This window comes from Phyllopteryx taeniolatus, chromosome 16, assembly GCF_024500385.1.
Source record: "Phyllopteryx taeniolatus isolate TA_2022b chromosome 16, UOR_Ptae_1.2, whole genome shotgun sequence".
NCBI lineage: Eukaryota > Metazoa > Chordata > Actinopteri > Syngnathiformes > Syngnathidae > Phyllopteryx > Phyllopteryx taeniolatus.
Genome location: NC_084517.1, coordinates 6,041,693 through 6,061,564, shown reverse-complemented (window position 1 = coordinate 6,061,564; position 19,872 = coordinate 6,041,693). Strand labels below are relative to the sequence as shown.

Here is a 19,872-nt window from a genome sequence, read left to right as displayed (position 1 = left end):
ATCCTATCAGACACAAATTCAAAAGTGGAGATAAAATACTTCTATTGCACATGCTAAATTTAAAGTGAAATTACGGTTCCCTTCATTTTATCATGCAACAAAATGACCCCTTTTCAAAGCTAATGGGATAAAATACAAGAGCTGAGTTTGTTACCAGCATAATGCATCAGTATTGCTAATTACCTAAACAATTTTCACAAAACTTTGGGCTGTGTCCTGACAAGCCACATTCAACCCATTAATGTCGGAGCAGATTACCGACACACAACCGCAGGGTCCGAAATACTAAATATGTATAAGATAACAGCAGTTATTAATACACAAAATAATTTTTGTATCGCAATTGCTTAGATTTGTGTTAAACAATTCTTTTAAACACTGTTTTGGGCAATCATTTGAATAAAGGTTCCACCAAGTACTAAATCACTGTCTAATTTTATGCTTTTCCACCCTAAACTTTAAAACACTCCATATATAGAGCCATACTGTATTTTAGTTATGTTATGTACAGAGAGAATTTTTGCCTCCTGGGAAATCAGAAAACCTATTGTAGCAAGCCTGCATATTGTTCTTGAGTCTTGAGTCTGTGGTTTCCGATTGTCCGGGGGAGCCACCAAAGCAACAGGAAGTGTGGACGCGAAGCAAGAGAGATGGACGTTGGGGAAAAGGACAGTCGGCTACCGGGCTAGTTAATGTTCTTCCCCCTCGTCCTCCCTTGGTGGTAACGACACTGCGCCATGGAGGCGTTGACTTCGTACGCAAAGAGCGTTCGCCCCAGAGGCTCGGTATCCAGGGGAGCGCAATAAAATAATAAAACAGGGAGGGTGGGCGATTGTTCAATGTGGACGTGCCGTTTTTTTTTTTTTTTTTTTACAACAGTGTTTATTTCATCAAATTCATTTCAGAAATGTGTACTGTTACCATCGGAAGCAGTCAGCGCTCAAGTTATTTCCATAACAAAATACGGATGTTCCCCAACACTTTGCTTTTGACCAATCAGTGATAACCTAGCAGTTTACCGCTGCCTGCCACGCAGTTTAAATTTATGTTAGCAATCTGCACGCTTTTCATCGAGTTATGAGAATAAAATGGTTCAATCTTTGTTTTGAGAGATGAGTGGAAACAGGAGGCCCCTGAGCTAAATTTTGAGCTTCACAGCATAGGCTGTGAAAACTTGGGCCCCGGTACACAAAAGACAATCAACCTGTTTTTGTGTCGATTCTGCCCAACCTAGCAAAAAGTATTAGCTGTAACACAAAATGTGAAAGAAGTGAAGCGCTGTGAATACTTTCTGGATGCACTGTAGAATCAGCTGTTACATTATGTGTAACAATGAAATAAAATAAAAATACTACAACAACGGTTCAAACCGAAGTATGTAAACGAGAAGCGCCTTGCTGTGCTCGCACACATTTTAATATTCGTTAAGACCTGGTCACAAACCTCTTTCTCTCGATGGGAACGCAATTCCAGCAGCTGCGAGTCTGGTGCTAATAATTTCTCCACAAAGGACGCAGGCAGCTTTGTGTTGATCTGTTCCACAATCTAAAACACATTCAAACATTCATCTTTAATGGAAATAAAAGAATCAGTAATAGCTGTCATTAAAAGTAATGATGGGCATGATGATACATCAATTAACATATTGGATCAAGATTTATTTTTGTTCATTTGAAACTTGATTGGTCTAAGATTTGTATTAATCATTATGTTGTGCAGCGTCAGCCAATACCGTAGGTCTTTATTTTTTTATTTCACAAACAGCAAAGGGTCCAATGTGGTCATACCAGAGTGAGAAGGCTGAGTGCTGCTAGGTTGTAGTCTGAACCACAAGCACGGCAGCAGTCCAACTGGTCCAAGCCATAGGCTAAGACTGTCTCCATTAGTTGTCCACAGGGCTCCATGCTGGCCAGCAACACACCCACACACTCATTCCCTGCAGTTAGAACTGCCTCAGAGAACTGGACCTGCTTGGCTGTGGTCACACATGCCAGAACCCGGTTAAGAATCTGAAAAAAGTAGAGGAAAGCTAAATGGTTTAAATGTTAAATGATGGAAATGGATACTTCTCACATACATTCTGAAATACAGATCATCACCCAGTGTGTGGGAGTGAGTTCATGGGCCACGATTAGATATTCTACCAGGGCTTGAAGTGAACTTTTTAAAGGGCAAGTGCCCGAACATTTTTGCTTACCAGTGTCAAACTTGAGCTTGTCCTCTTCATTCAAGTGCACTTGAATGTTTGGTATTTCTTACGGTTCTGTTTTATCACGGCATTAATCTCATAGTACAATGTTTTGGAGAAACATATGCTGCCATCCAAGCGACGTCTTTTTTTATGGACGCCCCTGCTTATTTCCACGTTCTGCACGTGTTACAACAGCGTGGCTTCAATGGATGAGAGACGGCAAACACAGCTTTACTAAGACTGGGAGACAGCACCAGGTGAGTTACGCCACCATATGTGAATGGATTGTGGATGCCTAGGCTATGGTATCGCAAAAGCCGGCATCATTGCTGAACAGCCACCCGGCAACGAGACTGGCTCAGACAATGACGAGAGGGAACCCGGCATAACCAGTTTTGAAATCAGAATCCTATAAGAACATGTTTTTCAACTATTACATATCTTTTCAAAGGGGAACTGGTAACAAAAAATGCTTGCAAATATCACAATTTTATTGCACCAGAACACAATTAGCAATTTCGATTTGCTTTCGCGGGAATGTTGTGTGTTTTGCTAGCTTGCCCATGACTGCTTTTGAGTTGCTCTAGGCAATTGGGAATCGGTAAACTTCGTGCACTGTTCTACAGTACTGTAAATCTTAACACATTTATTAGGAAATACTTTTGTTTTTTTTGAAATTTTTATTTACTTTCAACTAGTTCCTCTCCGGATTTCTCTGATGACATGTTGTACTAGCATCTTCTGATTTCAACAATGAAATATCTAGTTATGGATATTTACATAATGCATGGCAAGAACTCCCCACCATGTGACGCAATCGTATTTTCATCCTCCCCACTGACTTGGTAGCCTACATCAATAATTCCACATATATTTTATCACACACACACACACACACACAGCCCAGCCCAAAAATGTTTCAATGTTTGCTGCTCTTACATCAGTGACATAGACTTCAGTGATGGGTGGTCCTCTGATGGGGCTGAAAAGCTCGCCGATACTACGAACTACTGTACTGAACACCCTCAGAAGAGCTGCCAGTTTTGGTAGAGACACTGCAGGAGGTGGGATGTCTTCATCCGGCACCTCACCTGACGCAACATGGCTCAGATCCTAAAAGCAAAACCAAGGCAGTATGTCAGATGGATTAAACATTTTAACACACACACACACACACAAGCACATGCAAGCAAGCTTTACCTCTGCATATGCTTCCATATCCTCCAAGAACTGTCCCAGCAGAGTGGTGGAAAAAGTCAAATCTGCCACCCAGAATTGCTCCAGACTCTGTAGCCAGGCTTTAAGTGTAAAAAAATATATTAAAAAATAACAAAAAAAAGGCTGGGAAGTTATATTACTCTATGTCATTATACTCGTACAACGAATACGTCACATTTCATGCTTGATCCAAATCTTGTATCCACATACCTCTAGTCTAAACTTAATTGGGGACAGGTATGTTTTTAAGGAACATAAACACTTCTCCCTTCAAAAACAGTATTGTTACTGACCTGACACCTGCTGAGTGAGTGAGTGCTGCTGAGTATGATCAATGTGCCAGCCCACCAAGATATCCACTGTGTCCTATTGAAAATAAGAGGTGGAGGCAAGAGTCACCATGTTGGTATAACGTTCATGCTATTGCACATTATGAGAAATGATTATTAATAGGCTTCACACGATCAGGAGTTTTGGGGCCGATCACCGTTCACAGAGTTTTTAAAAAAACATAACCGATCACCGATCCTATCACAAGATGGAGCAATGTGTCTCTTTAAATGACTTGTTCATTTACTGTATACTGAGTATCTTCAAAAGTATTCTCTAGCATTTTAGACAAAAGGAAAAACAATAACATCCAGGGGGCATTCAAGGATTGGCAACGGACATAAGTTTAAGTTTTCAGTCAGAACAAACCAACATTACAGCATGACAGAAATAATGGACACCCTGCGGAGGAAACTCATTTCGGCCACCTGTATCCGGGATCTTGTTCTTTTGGTCACGACCCACAGGAGGTTCTCGAAGTATTTTCCCCACCGGCTCACGACGTCCCGAGTCGAGGTCAGCAGTGCCCCATCCTCACTCTACACAGTGTTGATGATGCACTGCTTCCCCATCCTGAGATGCCAGATAGTGGACCAGAATTTCCTCAAAGACGACCGGAAATCGTTCTCCATGGCCTCACCGAACTCCTCCCATATCCGGGTTTCTTGCTTCAGCGACCACCGTAGCTGCATTCCACTTGGCCAGCCGGTACCAGCTGCCTCAGGAGTGCCGATGGAACTCATTCTTCAGCTTGACGGCATCCCTCACCACTGCTGTCCACATACGGGTTCGGGGATTGCCACCACGACAGGCACAGACCACCTTACGGCCACAGCTCTGGCTGGCCGCCTCGGCAATGGAGGCGCGGAACATGGTCCGTTCTGACTCAATGTCCCCGCCTCCCCTGGGATGTGGGTGAAGTTCTGTCGGAGGTGGGAGTTGAAACTCCTTCTGACATGGGATTCTGCCAGACGTTCCCAGCAGACCCTCACAATACGTTTGGGCCTGCCAGTTCTAACCGGCATCTTCTCCCACCATCGGAGCCAACTCATCACCAGGTGGTGATCGGTTTGACAGCTGCGACCCCTCTTCACCCCAGTGTCCAAGACATGCAGCCGCAAGTCCGACGACACAACCACAAAGTTGATCATCGAACTGCGACCTAGGGTGCCCTGGTGCCAAGTGCACGTGTGGACACCCTTATGCTTGAACATGGTGTTCGTTATGGACAATTCATGGTGAGCAAATCCAATAACAGAACACCACCCGGCCGTCCCTCCCAATCACGCCCTTCCGGGTCTCACTGTCATTGCCCACCTGAGTATTGAATCCCCCAGCAGAAGGATGCTTTGCCTGGTCCCTCGCCTAGGACCTGTTTGCCATGGGTGACCCTACCAGGGACATGAAGCCCCAGACAATGTAGCTTCTAGGATCATTGGGACACACAAACCCCTCCACCATGAGAAGGTGACGGCTCTCGGAGGGGCAGATAAATCCCAGTGATCGTAAAAGACTGGCTGCGGTGGTATCGAAATACAATATGTTATTGCCGTAGTCTGACAAAATTTGTCTTGTAGTCTGATCCAGGCATTACGTGCTGTCTGTCTCAGACGTTTAGTCTGTCCCACACCGCCGACAGTCAGATATTTACAGTTCTACGTCAAAAGACACGCGAAAGGGCTAAAAACAAACTCATTTTTGGATTCAAGTATACCGTACACAATGGCAACGTGGCGTGAATGTCTTTTGCGGAGCCAATCAAGGATGTCATTGATCGGATCGGCAAATTATGACATTAAAGTCCATCGGCATAAAATGCTAATTATCGGCCGATACCGATCGAGCTGACCAGATCGGTGTAAAGTCTAATTATTAATGTATATCCCAACCATATGCAACAACATCCTACCCCAGCCAACACTCTCACCCTGAAATTGGTGCTGAAGACGTGTGGGTAGCAGCGAGCCACCTGAAGAATACACTTCACACTTTGACAAAGCAGCTCTGGAGTGTCCACATTCTCCAAGATTGACTGGAGATTGCTCATCACCAGCTATAACACACAAAACAGCCCAGTTAATATTAGCTACAAAAATATATATCGTGGACCCCCGCAAATTCTCCCCCTCTCCTTTCATTTTTTCCATTTTTCTTTTCAATGGGGAAGCAACCCCAAAAACGCTTATTTGTGGTTTAATTCCACTTATTCAATAATTTTGGGTGGGGTAATTTTTTAATTTATTTTATTTTACTTTTTTAACGATGCAATTATAATGGTCGTCAATAATCCTCTGGCCTTGCGAATAGCGGGGGTCCACTGTACACTTTACAGAATGAATGAATGCAGATTGACAACAAATAAAAAAAGGCTCCAATATTGATTGTGGTATTTTGTAAAAAAAATAAATAAATTACTCAATCACATCATGGTGTCATGCTTTTCAGCAAGAAACTGTCCCCACAATGTAAAGAGAAGTACCTGTTGAACGCAGGTGAGATCTGTGCCTCTGGTTACCTGCATGACTTGAGTGAAGGTCTTTCTCTCCCCCGCGGCCTCCAAAGCACGCTGTGTTGCTAACAGGTACAACAGCTTCACCTCGTCACGATTGCTTGAAGCAAACTTGAGGAAAATCCACTTGAAGATGCGCTCTGCCTCATAGCTGAGCACAGTGCAGAGCAGACCCAAGCAGGCTGCTGCATCCTGACGCAACTCCCAGAGCAGCTTACTACTATAACCATCAACAACACAGGGAAGCCTGTATGTTAGGAGCAGGCTTCTGATTTATTTTGTTTAAAAATACTGCACTGCACTACACAAGGAGGCTTGAGGTAATCAAGTGTACTCATTGTCAGTAAAACTGCATTTTGTTTTGATCAACAACATTTGTTGTTGTTACAGTTGCGGCTTTTGTAAAAGTTCTCTACAAATAAAGTTGAGGTAAATATTGGCGGGGGAATGGATGCATATCCACAACGTTCACTTCCATGAGAGCTGGGGGTTCTCTCAACTGTCCACAACCTGGGACCCCCATTTCCTAAAGGTCTAGTAAGTCAAACCCAGCCGATTTATTTTAGGAAATAAAAACCTATGAAAACATGTTAAAAATGAATGCATGTGCAAGATGACAAAATAACATTATTACCTGTATAATCTGGTGACTATCACGGGTTCACAGTTCATCTTACCTCTCATTCAAAATATCATTCAAGGTGCTGAGGATGGTTTCCAACTGTTTGACCAAGTTCTGAAGCAAAATATAGACATATACATTTACCCAGTTAGCAAGTCAAACTTGCTTATTTCTTTCCCTTTTTCAAGGTAAGGGTGATGTTATTACTAACCACTTTGTTCTCATTGTGACTGAAGAATTCCTTTAACTGCTTGAGGGTGGTCAACCGTCGATCACGATCATCCTCCCTTGAGACTCGGCGCAGGAGGTTGGCCAACCGAGACTCATCGGAGTGAGCCATCCCTCTGTCTACAATAGCACATTGACATTAAACACTTAACTATTAAGACTGTTGTGAGTGATTTGCAATATACGTTTTTGACCATGGCAGAGCAGCCTTCAAAAGATAAATCAGGATGACACCACTGAATATTGGAATGGAATTCACTTCTTAGTGAGTCTCACCCTGCGATTTCCTCATGTCCTTTGAAGCTAAAGCACGGTTTCCATGCTGAAAAGAGTTTAAATCCGCCGTCACGTCATTTGGCCTCAACTCTTGCCCCAGCGACTTCCAACCAAAAGTAGTATCACAGACACCTTGACCAGCTTCATATCCACCTGAGGGATGTAACATATGCTGTATTAAAGCAACATTTTACGTGGATACTGTTCCCATAAAAAGCACTTTTTTCTTTTCTCAATGGCACATATCTAATTAGGATCTTCTTTTGACTAATAGATGACGGCGTTTATCTCTTCAAGTCGGGACGAAAGATTAGTTGGTTTGAGCATTAAAAGTGCAGAGGCCGCACCCTCTTCCAGAAGTGCATCTGCAGCAGCATAGGCATCGCTGGGCACCACAGGCTGCTCAGCCAAGCTGAAGGGCAATGTGTCAGGAAATGCTGCCGAACCGAGCTCTCTGGACCTCACTCCGTCCTCGATGAATGACACACTATCAACTCTGGAAAATAGGACAAATGCAGACCAAAAAAAAGGTATAAATGCTGAGTTTGATCAATTTAGGATGCATCAAAATGGTTAAAAAAAAAAACAAAAAAAAAACGGAAGCTTTGCTTTTTGTTTATAATACAGTTGCCATGATCACGCAGAGTGAAAAGTACTCAGACATGAAATGCTCTGAACAACACACTGCCGTGTAAACCTTTTTCTGGTGGGCGTAAAACAAAGGAGTTCATATTTGGAGTACATTAATGCTTCGCTGTGGCCCAATTCAGTGTGTCAGATTTGTTTTTGGGATGATCAATTTAGTGCAAATTATCAGACATGCAAACACCAAAGGCATGAAAAAGGTGACAATTTACTGCACAGTGTTTTCTAGGGTTATAAGTGAGCTGAAATATCCACGTTTGGGCAGACAGTGCCAGACAAATACTACAATACATAAAATAGTTGATAATAATGGATCAATAAAAGTTGCCAGCGACATTTAGATCATATTAACGGAGTAAAATTACGGTTACTTCTCAACAGCAGAAGCGGCGGAAGTGTTTTTTCTGGGTTTTTTTTGTTGTTTTTTTTATCCAAAGCAGGCCCCGAGCGCACACAGGCGGAACCTCCGCAGTGGACTAATATCCACAATTACATCTGTGTGTGGATGTGTGGAATGGATCTGGCTCCCAGTCTACAAAGAGTACGAAACAGCCTATGACGACGATAAATTAGAAATCAGTACGTAAAATATGTAGTCTATAGCCAATTTGGTAGCAATGCTGGTGCAACAATGTTGCAATTCCATGCTCGTTGCTAAATACATGTATAGAGTGCACTATATTTGTCATAATACTGCAAACAAACTGAAGGACAAATAATACACTTGAGTTGAAGGTTCAAGGTTTACAAAATCTGGCTTCTGAATGCGTTTTAAATGAAATACAGTAGCCAACATGTTATTGTGTTAATTACTGTATCTTAGCTCAGGGGTGTCAAACTCATTTTTGCCGCGGGCCACATGGTAATTACGGTTTCTCTCAGAGGCCCGTTATGATTGTGAAATATAAATGTTCACCTCCTTATATTATTACATAGACAACAATAAAAAGTCAAGGGTAATACTTTATTCAAGTTACTGTATTGTAAAAAGGGTGTTGGTACCAAAAACATGGTTGCAGGATCACAACATTATTATTTTTTACATATGACAATTTATTTTTTTGGTACAGATTTTAGCAAGAATCATGGCGTTTCAAGCAAATGATTTGCTTTCGCGGGCCACATAAACGGACGTGGCGGGCCGGATCTGGCCCCCGGGCCTTGAGTTTGACACACGTGTCTTAGCTCATTTAACTGGCAGTTGTTCAAGTTGATACTGTAATTGATGACAATTAACTCAAAACATTTGGCACCCCATGCCTTACAATGTAATGCATAGTATGAATTTTTTTTTTTTTTTTAAAGTGTATATAACCTCCCCAAGAAGAAGTTACTAAACTTTACAAAATTGGGGAAGTTGTCCAAATGTAAGCAGTTGCAAATCGCACAGTGAGAATATTAAGCAGCGGCGCCGTCACTCGACTGTTGTTTCCCGCATGGTCGTAGTTCAAAATGGACTGGGGACACCTCGTGCTCATCAACCGGACATCATCGTCATCATCATCGCGGCTACAAATTAAAACTAAACTTTAAAGCGGGAGCGGATGTAATTAAAGTGGACGCTTTCCGAGGGGAGCGATGAGTCAGGGCGAGCTTTCGTGGAAACGAAAATGCTGAAAATGCATTCTTCGGCCTCCCAAAACGAACCTAGTTGAATCTTGGGGTGATTTTAGACCCACTAGCCAGGATGATTTGCCTTCATCAAAACATCAGATGAGACAACATATTGAGAAAGTGTATTATTCTTGTAAGAACTCCATAAACGCGTATAATGTAAATGAACACACACCGCCAGCCAGCACCAAGCAAAGGCAACTGTATGTCCGAATTTGTGACACGTTAGCGCGCGGTTTACGGCCAGACGTCCAACCACAACTGCTACAAATGAGCATGATTTGACACCACATTACGAATAATCCCATGCTAACGTTAGCGTCATGTCGCCAAGTCAATCCTGCACGCAACCTACAACTAGACAAGACTCGGCTAGTGACCACGTAGTTTTGCTAGGCCACGTATAGGTGTTTATTTGATTTAACGACTAGGGGCGAAACAACAAGTTCCCTTCCACGCGGTGACAAATTCACGAGGAAGCTGAGCATAGGCCCGAAAACACAGCGTTTTCTTTTCATCAGTCATCCCCGAAACAGAGCACCAACCTGGGCTGCCAGTCATTCCGGTGTGGCTGCTGCAGTTTGTGGGCACCGCTGAGCCGAGACCTCGAGGCTTTCCGGCTCATTACCTTCTGGGGAGCTGCATGGCCCGCTTGCAGCGGTAACGTTTACCGAATACTTCGGGCTTATGTTTCACTTTCTGATAATGTCAAGTATCGCAACTCGTTGTTACAGTTAGCTTGAGGTTGTGTGTTTGGTTAGCCTTCTTCGTGCTGGAAGACGCAGCCCAATCACGCTTCTTTTTCGTTAGCGCCTCCTATCGACTGCTGGCTTGAACTACAGTGTACTCAACACACTATACTGTATTGGTGAATCTGGTTCTCCTGAAAATGTGTGCTGTAAAGCAGGGGTGTCAATGTCAAACTCATTTTAGTTCAAGGGCTGCATTCAACTCAATTGGACTGGACCAGTATATTCGTGGACTAATAAGCTATCAATAACAACAATTGTAAAGAATCAATAAAAACAAATACATTTGGACTATTCAGAATCAGAAATCTGTTGGATCTGTAGGCCTTTTTTATGTTCTAAGAGTTTTGCTGTGCAGTAGGAGAGTTGTTGTTGTTGATATTGTTATGTTTACTGAAAATGCAGCCGGACAGAAAGGAGTTTGAGAGGACAGACACGGGGAAAAGGGGTACAAACCGCAGAAGAAAAATAGCTAGCTATATGACCAGAAATGACATTACAAAGGAGTCGCGTTCTTATTTGTGAACTGGGGGGGGGGGGGGGCACCTTGTGAGGAACGGATGCAACAACTAATCAAGAGGGAGGACAGAAAAGGACAGAGTAGGGCAGGGCAAGTGTAGTCAGCAAGGTAGTGCGACTAATGTGTGGTGGAGTATACTTAATGTGGCAATCGTCTTATATAGCCAGTGCACCCATCCTGTGGTGGATGCGGTCAAGTGGACATCACCCATGCCCCGAGACCCAGGGCGGTCTCTCAGCGCCACCGATGTGTCACGCCCACGCCGGGCAGAGCAGTGGAGCAACCGGACCAAAGGCCAGCACTAATGTGCTAAGACCCGGTTCGACGTTGGCATAATCATGCCCGGCCCCCCTGGAGACCCTCACTGAGAAGGTCCAAGTGCCCTATATGCAGAACATAGACAGTGAGAGTAAAAGAAATTTGCTGCACCCTTCCCCACAGCTAAATCGATCAGGCCCACGGCACCACCAACTGGCACCCAGTGCCCAGCCAAAGCACAGGACGCGAGCGTGCCCACCACGGGAAGCGCCGGCACCCACCACAGGCCCGGGGAGCACCCGACCCAGAGGCCATGTCAGGGCCCCAGGAATGAGGCCAGCGGGCACCTCCCCGACATCCCGGGACTATGTGAGCAGATCCGAAACCGGTTCGCCCTAGAAGGGCAACATAGGCGCGACCCCACTTTCGAGGAGGCGGAGGACGAACAAGCCCAGCCCCCCAGAGGCCCGCACTGCAGGCCTGGAGTCAGGAGGATTGGGGTCCGAGTACGTGCAAAGTACACCATCATTATTTCTCTCTCAGAGAGAGAATACAGACCACAGAAAAAGAAAAAAACGGGAAATAGTTCATTGGACACCAATTGAAATGACAAATGATGTCATGGAATAAAGAGAAAACCTCAATCTCCAAAATGATTTCTCACCACACCCCCTTGCACAATTGAGTCATTGTTGGAAGCAAGACCCCAAAACCCCTGCTCAAGTAAATCCAAGGGCACCACTATTCTATTCACTCTATTCTTTATACTTCTGATGTAAAAAAAAGAAAACAAATGTTTTAATTACACATTTAAAATTACATATACAGTATATTATAAATAACGTGTATTTGTTATCAATTTTCTTCTTCGTCTTGCAGAAAATGTCCATAGACCAAATGTAAGAAGCAAAAATGTATCCTAAACGAGCTGCACTTGTTGCTCTTTCAGTTCTAATCTGCTGAGCAATGGCGACTCCATTGGTAATGTTCGAATCCCAGCAGTCACACAACACGGTTCGTAATTGGGCTACTGATGCCCATGGATATTGAGACATTCTTCTTCTTCTTTCGTGCTATCAATTGGAAAACCATGATTTGTGTCTTTTCCGTCTGTGCCTTGTGCTGTATACGACGCATTTAATCCTATTGACTGTAAAGCGACACAAAATCCTGAGGCAATATTGTACTTTACATTTTGACCACCAGAGGGAACCCAACCGCATCAAATGTGTCGAAACCACTGGTCGTAAGAGCTTCTTTTGTAGTCTATGCTGCATCTTCAACAATTTGGAAATACAGAAAACATCTGACGAAAGAGGTTATTATAAATAGAAATTGAAAGACAAAGGTTTTAAACGTTTGTATTATAATAATAATAACAATAATCATGAATTTATTTATAATATAGCCTTTTTCAAAGTACTCGAAATCACTTTACATAATATACAAAACTAAAATTGTGCAAGGAAAAATATAAAGTTTGCCTGTAATGCCTGAAATCGTGTGGTGATAAATAGAAAAGTACAAAATACATGAATTGCTAGGAGCAATGGTAGTGCAGAGGACTGAGGTAAAGTCATATAAGTAAATAACAAAGCATATGCACAATTACAGTTCAAATTCATTTTCATGTCCATCTTAATCCACGCGTGGTGCGTGGCATAACTCTGCTCGGAGGCGTTAGACCGCGTTTTCATGATTGAATTTAGCCGGCGTATGTAAAAATGTAGCCGTCCACAGCCGACTTTATTCACCTCCAATCAAAGTGGTTCCTCTTATTCCCTTTAAATGCGGCGGAATCCTGTCAAATGGGGACGCACCTTGCATAATCACAGCGCTCCGTGCATTGTCTGGTGTGTCAACATACAACATTAGCGGGTACTCTTATTAAATACAGAATGAGCTGTTGAAAACCACCGGTGACGTGAATATGTCCGCAGACGTCTTCGTCCAGTCTTCGTCTAGCCCCACCAACAATCGTTTGTGTGCTCCCATCAGAGCTGTGATTACGTGGGATGTTTTCCAAAATATAATAAAAATAATAATAATAATGTGTTCAAAGAATTGAGTTCTACAATGATTCTGTCAGGAGCTCGCATATCTGTCTGCCTGCAATGCCCCTGGTCAGATTCACCAAAATCGCGTTTAGACCAGATGTTCCAACAGCTGTAAGGTTAGATGGACTTTCTGACATCAAATTCTCACTCTGCCAGGCGCATCTCCAGGTAAGCACAGACCAGTCTGCCAAATTATCAAACAAACCTTGCACTTGTACGAAAATCAAGATTCACATTCACGAATGAATGTGCTCGAATGTTCGGGGCAGAATGGCAGCCACGCTTCCTTCCGCCAGACTGCCTCAGGGCAGCTGTGGCTCCACAAGCAGTTTACCACCAGCACATGTGACTGAGGAGTGAATGAATATTGCATGAAATTGTAAAGCGTCTTTGAGTGCCTACAAAAGCGCTATATACGTGGAATGCATCATTATGATTATGATTATGATTATGATGATGATGATGATTATTATTATATGCCATTTTTTACGCTCGACCGCAGTTGCACTGTCTACAAAAAAAGAGCACATACAGTAATTATTTAAGAAACGAGGGTATCTATGAGATACTGAGTCAAAAACGTCATCAAACTGCTCACAGGAAAGTAGCAATTGGTACAACAAGTCCACGCCTGCATATTTTCGAAATCAAGTAATCTCTAAGCAATTTATTTTTGGGGGTCGTGTACGATGAGTTGAAAATGATGTTAAAGTGTGTTGGGATCATCAGTTTGGAGTGTATTCACGTGTTGATATATGCAACGATAAACACATTTGGGTTATTTGCGTCGGTCACTAACAAGCACAAATAGCGAGGGTTGACCGTGCTCTGTAATTCTCACAGAGCAAACAATATCTGCATGATATTGTGAGGTTCATTCAAAAACTCCCCATTCCTCCCCTCTCATCCTAGTCCTTTTGTGTATCTCTCCCTCTGCTGGCCCATAATACCTCTGTTGAAGGCCTGGGATCCAGGCCTTTGATGGCGCCGGACGTCCCAGGCTGCCGTGCGTCAGCCCTGACGTCAATCCGTCCAAACACACAGATCGCTGTGTGGAGAACAAGCTTGCAGTGGGTGGGTTAAGTCGCTCTGTTAGCTTATCTTAGTAGCATAGCACAATGAAGGGCTTGAAAACGATGAATGGAAAGAGGGCTGGGGAGCAAGGTGGATGAAGGCAAAAGAATGCGCAAGAAAAACAGGCGCTTCTTTAGTATGTAGCCATGTCCGATTCAAGGGGTTTGGGAAAACTACAGGTTAGGTTTATTGTCTTTGACTTCGCACATTGTAATCGTAGTCTGTGAATCGAAATTGAAACCGCACTCGAGGTATAATGCATATCTCATTCAGTTCTTTTGTCTCACCTAGTGAAAGGTAAAGAATTAGATGTAGCTCTCCATATGTTCTGCGCCACTTCAAACTACACCACCAATAATAAATATGTTCAATGATTACCTCTGACAGTGTCAATGCGAATTGCAAAGGCAAAGGTTTTCCACACTTTGTTTTGGATCAACAAAGAGCAAACTGGTTATTGATATGACTTCTGCAAGGCTGGCCTGCCCATACTCACACAAAATGATTCTTTTTATTCTGTTCATTCCCGTTTGTCTTTAACGTACATATATAAATAACATGATACTGTAACAATTGTATTATTTTCATTTGTTTCATAATGCTAATGAAATAATTCCTGTTCCTTTGAATGCACGGGCTCGCCATAAACCACTAACAGACCTTGCAATGTTTTCTAACATCAATCACAATGAAAACGTGGACATACAGTATTATGATATCTGTGTTCAAAAATGAGATGCAGTGCGCAGTCTAAAACATGTATTTTGTGTTTTTCCTCTTGCCTTTGTTTGCTCGTCAATGAAGGGCAGGCAAAGTGTCTCACTCGTTGCATCGCATGATCTTACTGTCCACTGGAGGAATAATAAATATCGTCGGGAGGTGATTGTCACGCATGTCAGGGACGCTTCACAGCAAACAACGTTTTCACCAGTGAACAGTCAATCACAATACCGTACTGTACAAGGTCCTATTGACATTCAAGTAGTTCTTTTATTGCAAACTCTCTTTGTATTGTAACGTCAAATGAGTTTTGTTAAAAGTGTTCCAAAAGACGTCGACAACATTCCAATTTGAACTATGTTTTGTGACAATTGCTGAAAGAACCATCTCTTTGGGCGTTATCAGTGGACCGAATGGTATTCACATGCACAATTTCAGTCCTCAGCAACGGCACAGTTACTTAGAGTCTGATTGCAAAGATGGCGTGTTTCCATGGCAACCCTAGTGGCTGAGTCATCTTCACCGCAGTGCCTGCTCCTCCTGTGGGTGCACATGTGCTAGTGTATCTGTTTTCATTCATTCACAGTTTGCATCATAATTCAAATTCAGTGTTTTGCATGGCAGTGAGCAGTAGCGGGATCGCGATATAACAAGACAGTCCTCATCTTTTCGTGTTCTACCGACTGCTTTAAGCACTCGGACGTCGTCTCCATTTCCAGCGTGATGTCGCTGCCGCTGCCATGAGATGCAAACCGAGACCAGAACGAGTCTCCTGTCGTGGCTTGGGCTGAGACGTCTGACCCGGAGCATTTAGCGTGCGGCGTGCAAATCAAAGGTGACATTTGCATTGTCGACGGCCAATGGTCAAAGGGTCAGCGCACGTTCAAACAAGGTCACATTGCTGTCGTAATGCAACATAAAATACATTCTGTACATACATAATATACGCCAGGAGAGCCATCTACAGACATAGAGTTCTAACCATGAATGGAAAATGATGAATTTTTGAGAAGGATCTATACATTACCACCTGGTCCTAACGACCTTGTTTATTACTGATGTTTACATTTTTGATTTCCAAAACCAGGCGCCACGGTGGGCGACCAGTTAGCACATGTGCCTCACAGTTCTGAGGACCGTGGTCCAAATCCCGACCTCGTCCGTGTGGAGTTTGCATGTTCTCCCCGTGCCTGGGTGGGTTTTCTCCGGGCACTCCGGTTTCCTCCCACATCCCCAAAACATGCGTGGCAGGTTGATTGAGGACTCTAAATTGCCCGTAGGTGTGAATGGTTGTTTGTTTCCATGTGCCCCGCGATTGGCTGGCGTCCAGTTCAGGGTGTACACCGCCTCTCGCCCGAAGATAGCTGGCATCGGCTCCGGCACGCCCGCGGCCGTTGTGAAGATAGAGTGGTACAGAAAATGGATGGATGGATGGATTTGCATGACTTTGACGCTGTAGCACCATTAAGAATGAAAACTAAGAAACCGAGCAATCACGCAATTCTGTAGGACACTTGAGCACAAATGGCGTTCTACTAAACTTAAGAGCTATCGGGCGTGGGGCAATAGTTTGTTGAAATGCAAACACGCTTTCATGTTAGCCAAAACTAATTATCTCCAGATAATTAGAACTTGTTTTCATAAAAATAACACTATAATGCAACTTGTTCGTGCAGTAAAATAGACAACAAGTTTGCTCTTTCCACTTTCTACCCTCCATTCTTAACATTATTAACTTATTCCTCTCCTCCGGCACTGTACCTGCAGCTTTTACAGCCAGAATTAGACCCTGACTCAAAAGACCCAACCTCAACGCTGAGAGTCTTAGCAATCGTGTCAAATCTCCCCTTTATTTCCAAATTTTGGGATGGTAGCACAACAGACGAATGATCACATGCCCTCTAGCAATCTTCAATTTGAATCGTTTCCGTCCAGATTCAGTGCTAATGACTCGACTGAGCTGGGAAACAAAAGCTCTTTTACTGGCGATGGACATGGACACTTCATAAATTAGTGTTAGTAGACTACTTGACTCTGATAGAGTCAAACCATGTACTACTAGATTTCCTTGATACGTGTATCGGTACGAAAGGCTTAGCACTGTCCTGGTTAAGATCTTATCGCTCAGAAAGGACACATGTTGTAATTCATGCCATGCCAGTGTGACCTCTGAGTATCATAATGTTACCTGCGGAGTCCCACAGGGATTGGTACTCTGACCTTAATTGTTGATTATCCATATGCTGCCACTTGAAGATATCATGCGTAAATAGGAAATGAACCGTTATGCTGATGATACGCAACCACACATGACTTTTGATCCAACTAAGCCACGCAATTGCTGTAACCTGGAGGCGTTTGTCATTGAGATTCAACTAATGACTGTTTTATAACTTCTTGCTTCTTAATCCTGAAAAAAAACAAAAAACATAAAATGCTGGTTTACCGGTCTTGCCAGACACAAGCACCTGTTTGAGGACACCACTCTGAGTTTTGATAAAAGTACCACTGTCCAAAGTGACTCAGCAAAAATCTGGGAGTTATATTTGACCCAACTCTCTCCCTTCAACTGCATATTTAGAACACTACCAGAACCGTTTTTTGTTTTTTAATCTGGGCAATATTGCTAAAATTCCATCCATAGTTTATTCATTTCTTAAATCTCATCTTGATTATTGTCATGTTTTGTTTCTGGTCTTCGCGTATCTCGTGTTCAAAGCCTGCAGCAAGACTCCCGACTAGGACTAGAATGTTTGATCCAAATACCCCCACACTGGCCACCTTGCTCCTGGTCCACCTGACCATGTGATTTTAGATGGATAGTACTGTGCCAACGGAGGCATTTATCTGCGTCACTTGATCGAATGAAATGGACTCTCATGTTGTTTAAACTTACATTTTTTTGAGCATTTGTTGATAATATCATCTGATTAATGTCCGGTCATCCTGGAAGGGGGATCCCTTCTCAAGGTTTCCTCCTCTCTTTTTTCTCGGTCCCTGAAGGGTTTTCTGGGATTCATTCCTTGCCCGATAGGTGATTCAGACCAGGGGATGTCGTCGTCGATCTCTGTGAAGTGCCCTTTGAGACTCTTTTGTTAAGAGCTATACTGCATACTCGACTTGCCTCGCCTTGCCTTAATAAGCACCATTGTTTGCATTTTTTTACCATGACTCCCAGTTTTCACCCATCTCTTGCAAGAATACTCTCGCTTTACCCTTGTTCCCCAACTGAAAGTGTTCATTAAGATGGAATGATTTGTGCTTCCTGACACCAAAAGGGAGACAAGCTACCACAATGTGACTTTGTAAACAGATTTATGCCCACAGCATCAGTAATATCTAGTCCACAGACCGACATGCGCACAAGCCCTCGCCCCCTTATCCATTACAGGGAGTGTTCGCTTTCCTCCTCCGAAAAGCCCTGCATTATTGATGCTATAGTATGTGCACTACATTGAGCGTATGCTAGGTTTTTATTTGGCTTTGCTTTGCACTTGACATTTTCTGCCCGTATTACGTCAAGTGTGCACACTGCGCTTCTGTATTTACACTGTGAATGCATGAATTCATTTGCCGTTTCAGTGTGTGTGTGTGTGTGTGTGTGTGTGTGTGCGCTTTGTCCATTCCGCGGGTGCTTTGTGTGAGTCTGTGTGGGTGTATCTCTTTGTGTCGAAGAGGGTAGGAGGCTGAGCGGGGCGGGTAGCAGTCTATAAATAGAAACCTCTACAGCTCCCTCTTAGCTCTCATCTTGGACTCGAGAGAGAAAACGAAAGGAAAGGGAGGAAGGTTGGAAGGAAGGATGATTACGGAGAGAAAGAGAAAATGCAGATTCAGAACAAGCAGAGGAGGGAAGGTGATGAACCGTGGTGTCACGTCCTCACCGAGGGGATGCCCATAAAAGGATGCACGATCGTGCGGCCACAGATTTGAGACGGCCTCGGTACCTCTGAGCAGCCTGCCCAAACACACTTTACCGGAACAATTATTATTATTTTTTTTACATGAAGTAGAAAGTGACAAACCAGATGTCTCCATCATCTTTATATGATCTCAGGAAGAATTGCATGAATGATGCACTTTAAAAGCTACTACTGAAATACTTGAACATTTCATGTGAATATTTGTTGTCCCAAAAGTTGAATAATAAAAGGGAATTTTGACCTTTGCGGAGGAGGTTGTCATAATCTGTGTGGGCTTGTTTGTTTCCCTCCAAGCTCAAGGAGGATGACATGTTTTCATTCATTTGGGTTTATTTATTAAGCTATCGTTTTATTGGTGCGCCCAGGATTTTAAAAGGAGACGAGTTGATCTTTCTATCTCTTCGTCTACATTGCTGTGAAAACGTATTTGCCCCCCTCCCTTCTCAAATTCTTCTTTTTTTGCATAGTTTACCCACTTAAATGTTTAGTAACCATCAGACAATGATAAACATTTAAATGCAGTTTCCCTTACACGTACGAGGTAATGTTCAAAGATTAAGATGACTTGTCTTGTAATTGATCTGATGGACAACGGTACGTTCTGATGCCTTCGTCTCTCCTACTTTGTGTGTTGTTGTTGTTGTTTTTTTCCCCACGTTCTCCGGCTTCCTCCCACATTCCAAAAGCATGAACGTTAGGTTCATTGAAGACTCCGAAATGCTTTTATATGTGCCCTGTGATTGGCTGGCGACCAGTCTATAATCTACCCAAAGCTTTGCTAACGTTTTGAATTGGCTAATGATGACAAATGAGAAAATAACCCGCACCTGTATGTGTTTTTTTTCTTTTGTTTTGTTTTTTTTCAGATTAGGCAGAGAATATTTGAAGGCCAGGAGCTTGTGGTTTTTAGGCTGACATTATTGTCTGCGTGCAGATCATTT

At 43.2% G+C, this 19,872-nt stretch overlaps 1 protein-coding gene across 2 annotated transcripts in view; it reads right to left on the bottom strand.

Annotated features, from left to right (window-relative positions):
- Positions 1-10,416, bottom strand: part of smg1 (SMG1 nonsense mediated mRNA decay associated PI3K related kinase) — a 45,542-nt gene extending 35,126 nt beyond the window's left edge. The window contains exons 1-12 of one of the 2 annotated variants that reach the window (XR_009784702.1): positions 10,179-10,416; positions 7,722-7,870; positions 7,375-7,527; positions 7,082-7,218; positions 6,926-6,984; positions 6,255-6,468; positions 5,667-5,792; positions 3,703-3,775; positions 3,392-3,489; positions 3,131-3,304; positions 1,788-2,009; positions 1,444-1,545 (exon numbers count right to left, since the gene is read on the bottom strand). Coding sequence is in view for 1 of the 2 variants with exons in the window: in XM_061748650.1 (XP_061604634.1) it covers positions 1,444-1,545; positions 1,788-2,009; positions 3,131-3,304; positions 3,392-3,489; positions 3,703-3,775; positions 5,667-5,792; positions 6,255-6,468; positions 6,926-6,984; positions 7,082-7,218; positions 7,375-7,527; positions 7,722-7,870; positions 10,179-10,258 (1,587 nt within the window). In the remaining variant the exon portion in view is untranslated. The remainder of the gene's footprint in view (positions 1-1,443; positions 1,546-1,787; positions 2,010-3,130; positions 3,305-3,391; positions 3,490-3,702; positions 3,776-5,666; positions 5,793-6,254; positions 6,469-6,925; positions 6,985-7,081; positions 7,219-7,374; positions 7,528-7,721; positions 7,871-10,178) is intronic. The other variant, XM_061748650.1, reaches the window with a different exon arrangement.
- Between the last annotated feature and the right edge of the window lie 9,456 nt (positions 10,417-19,872).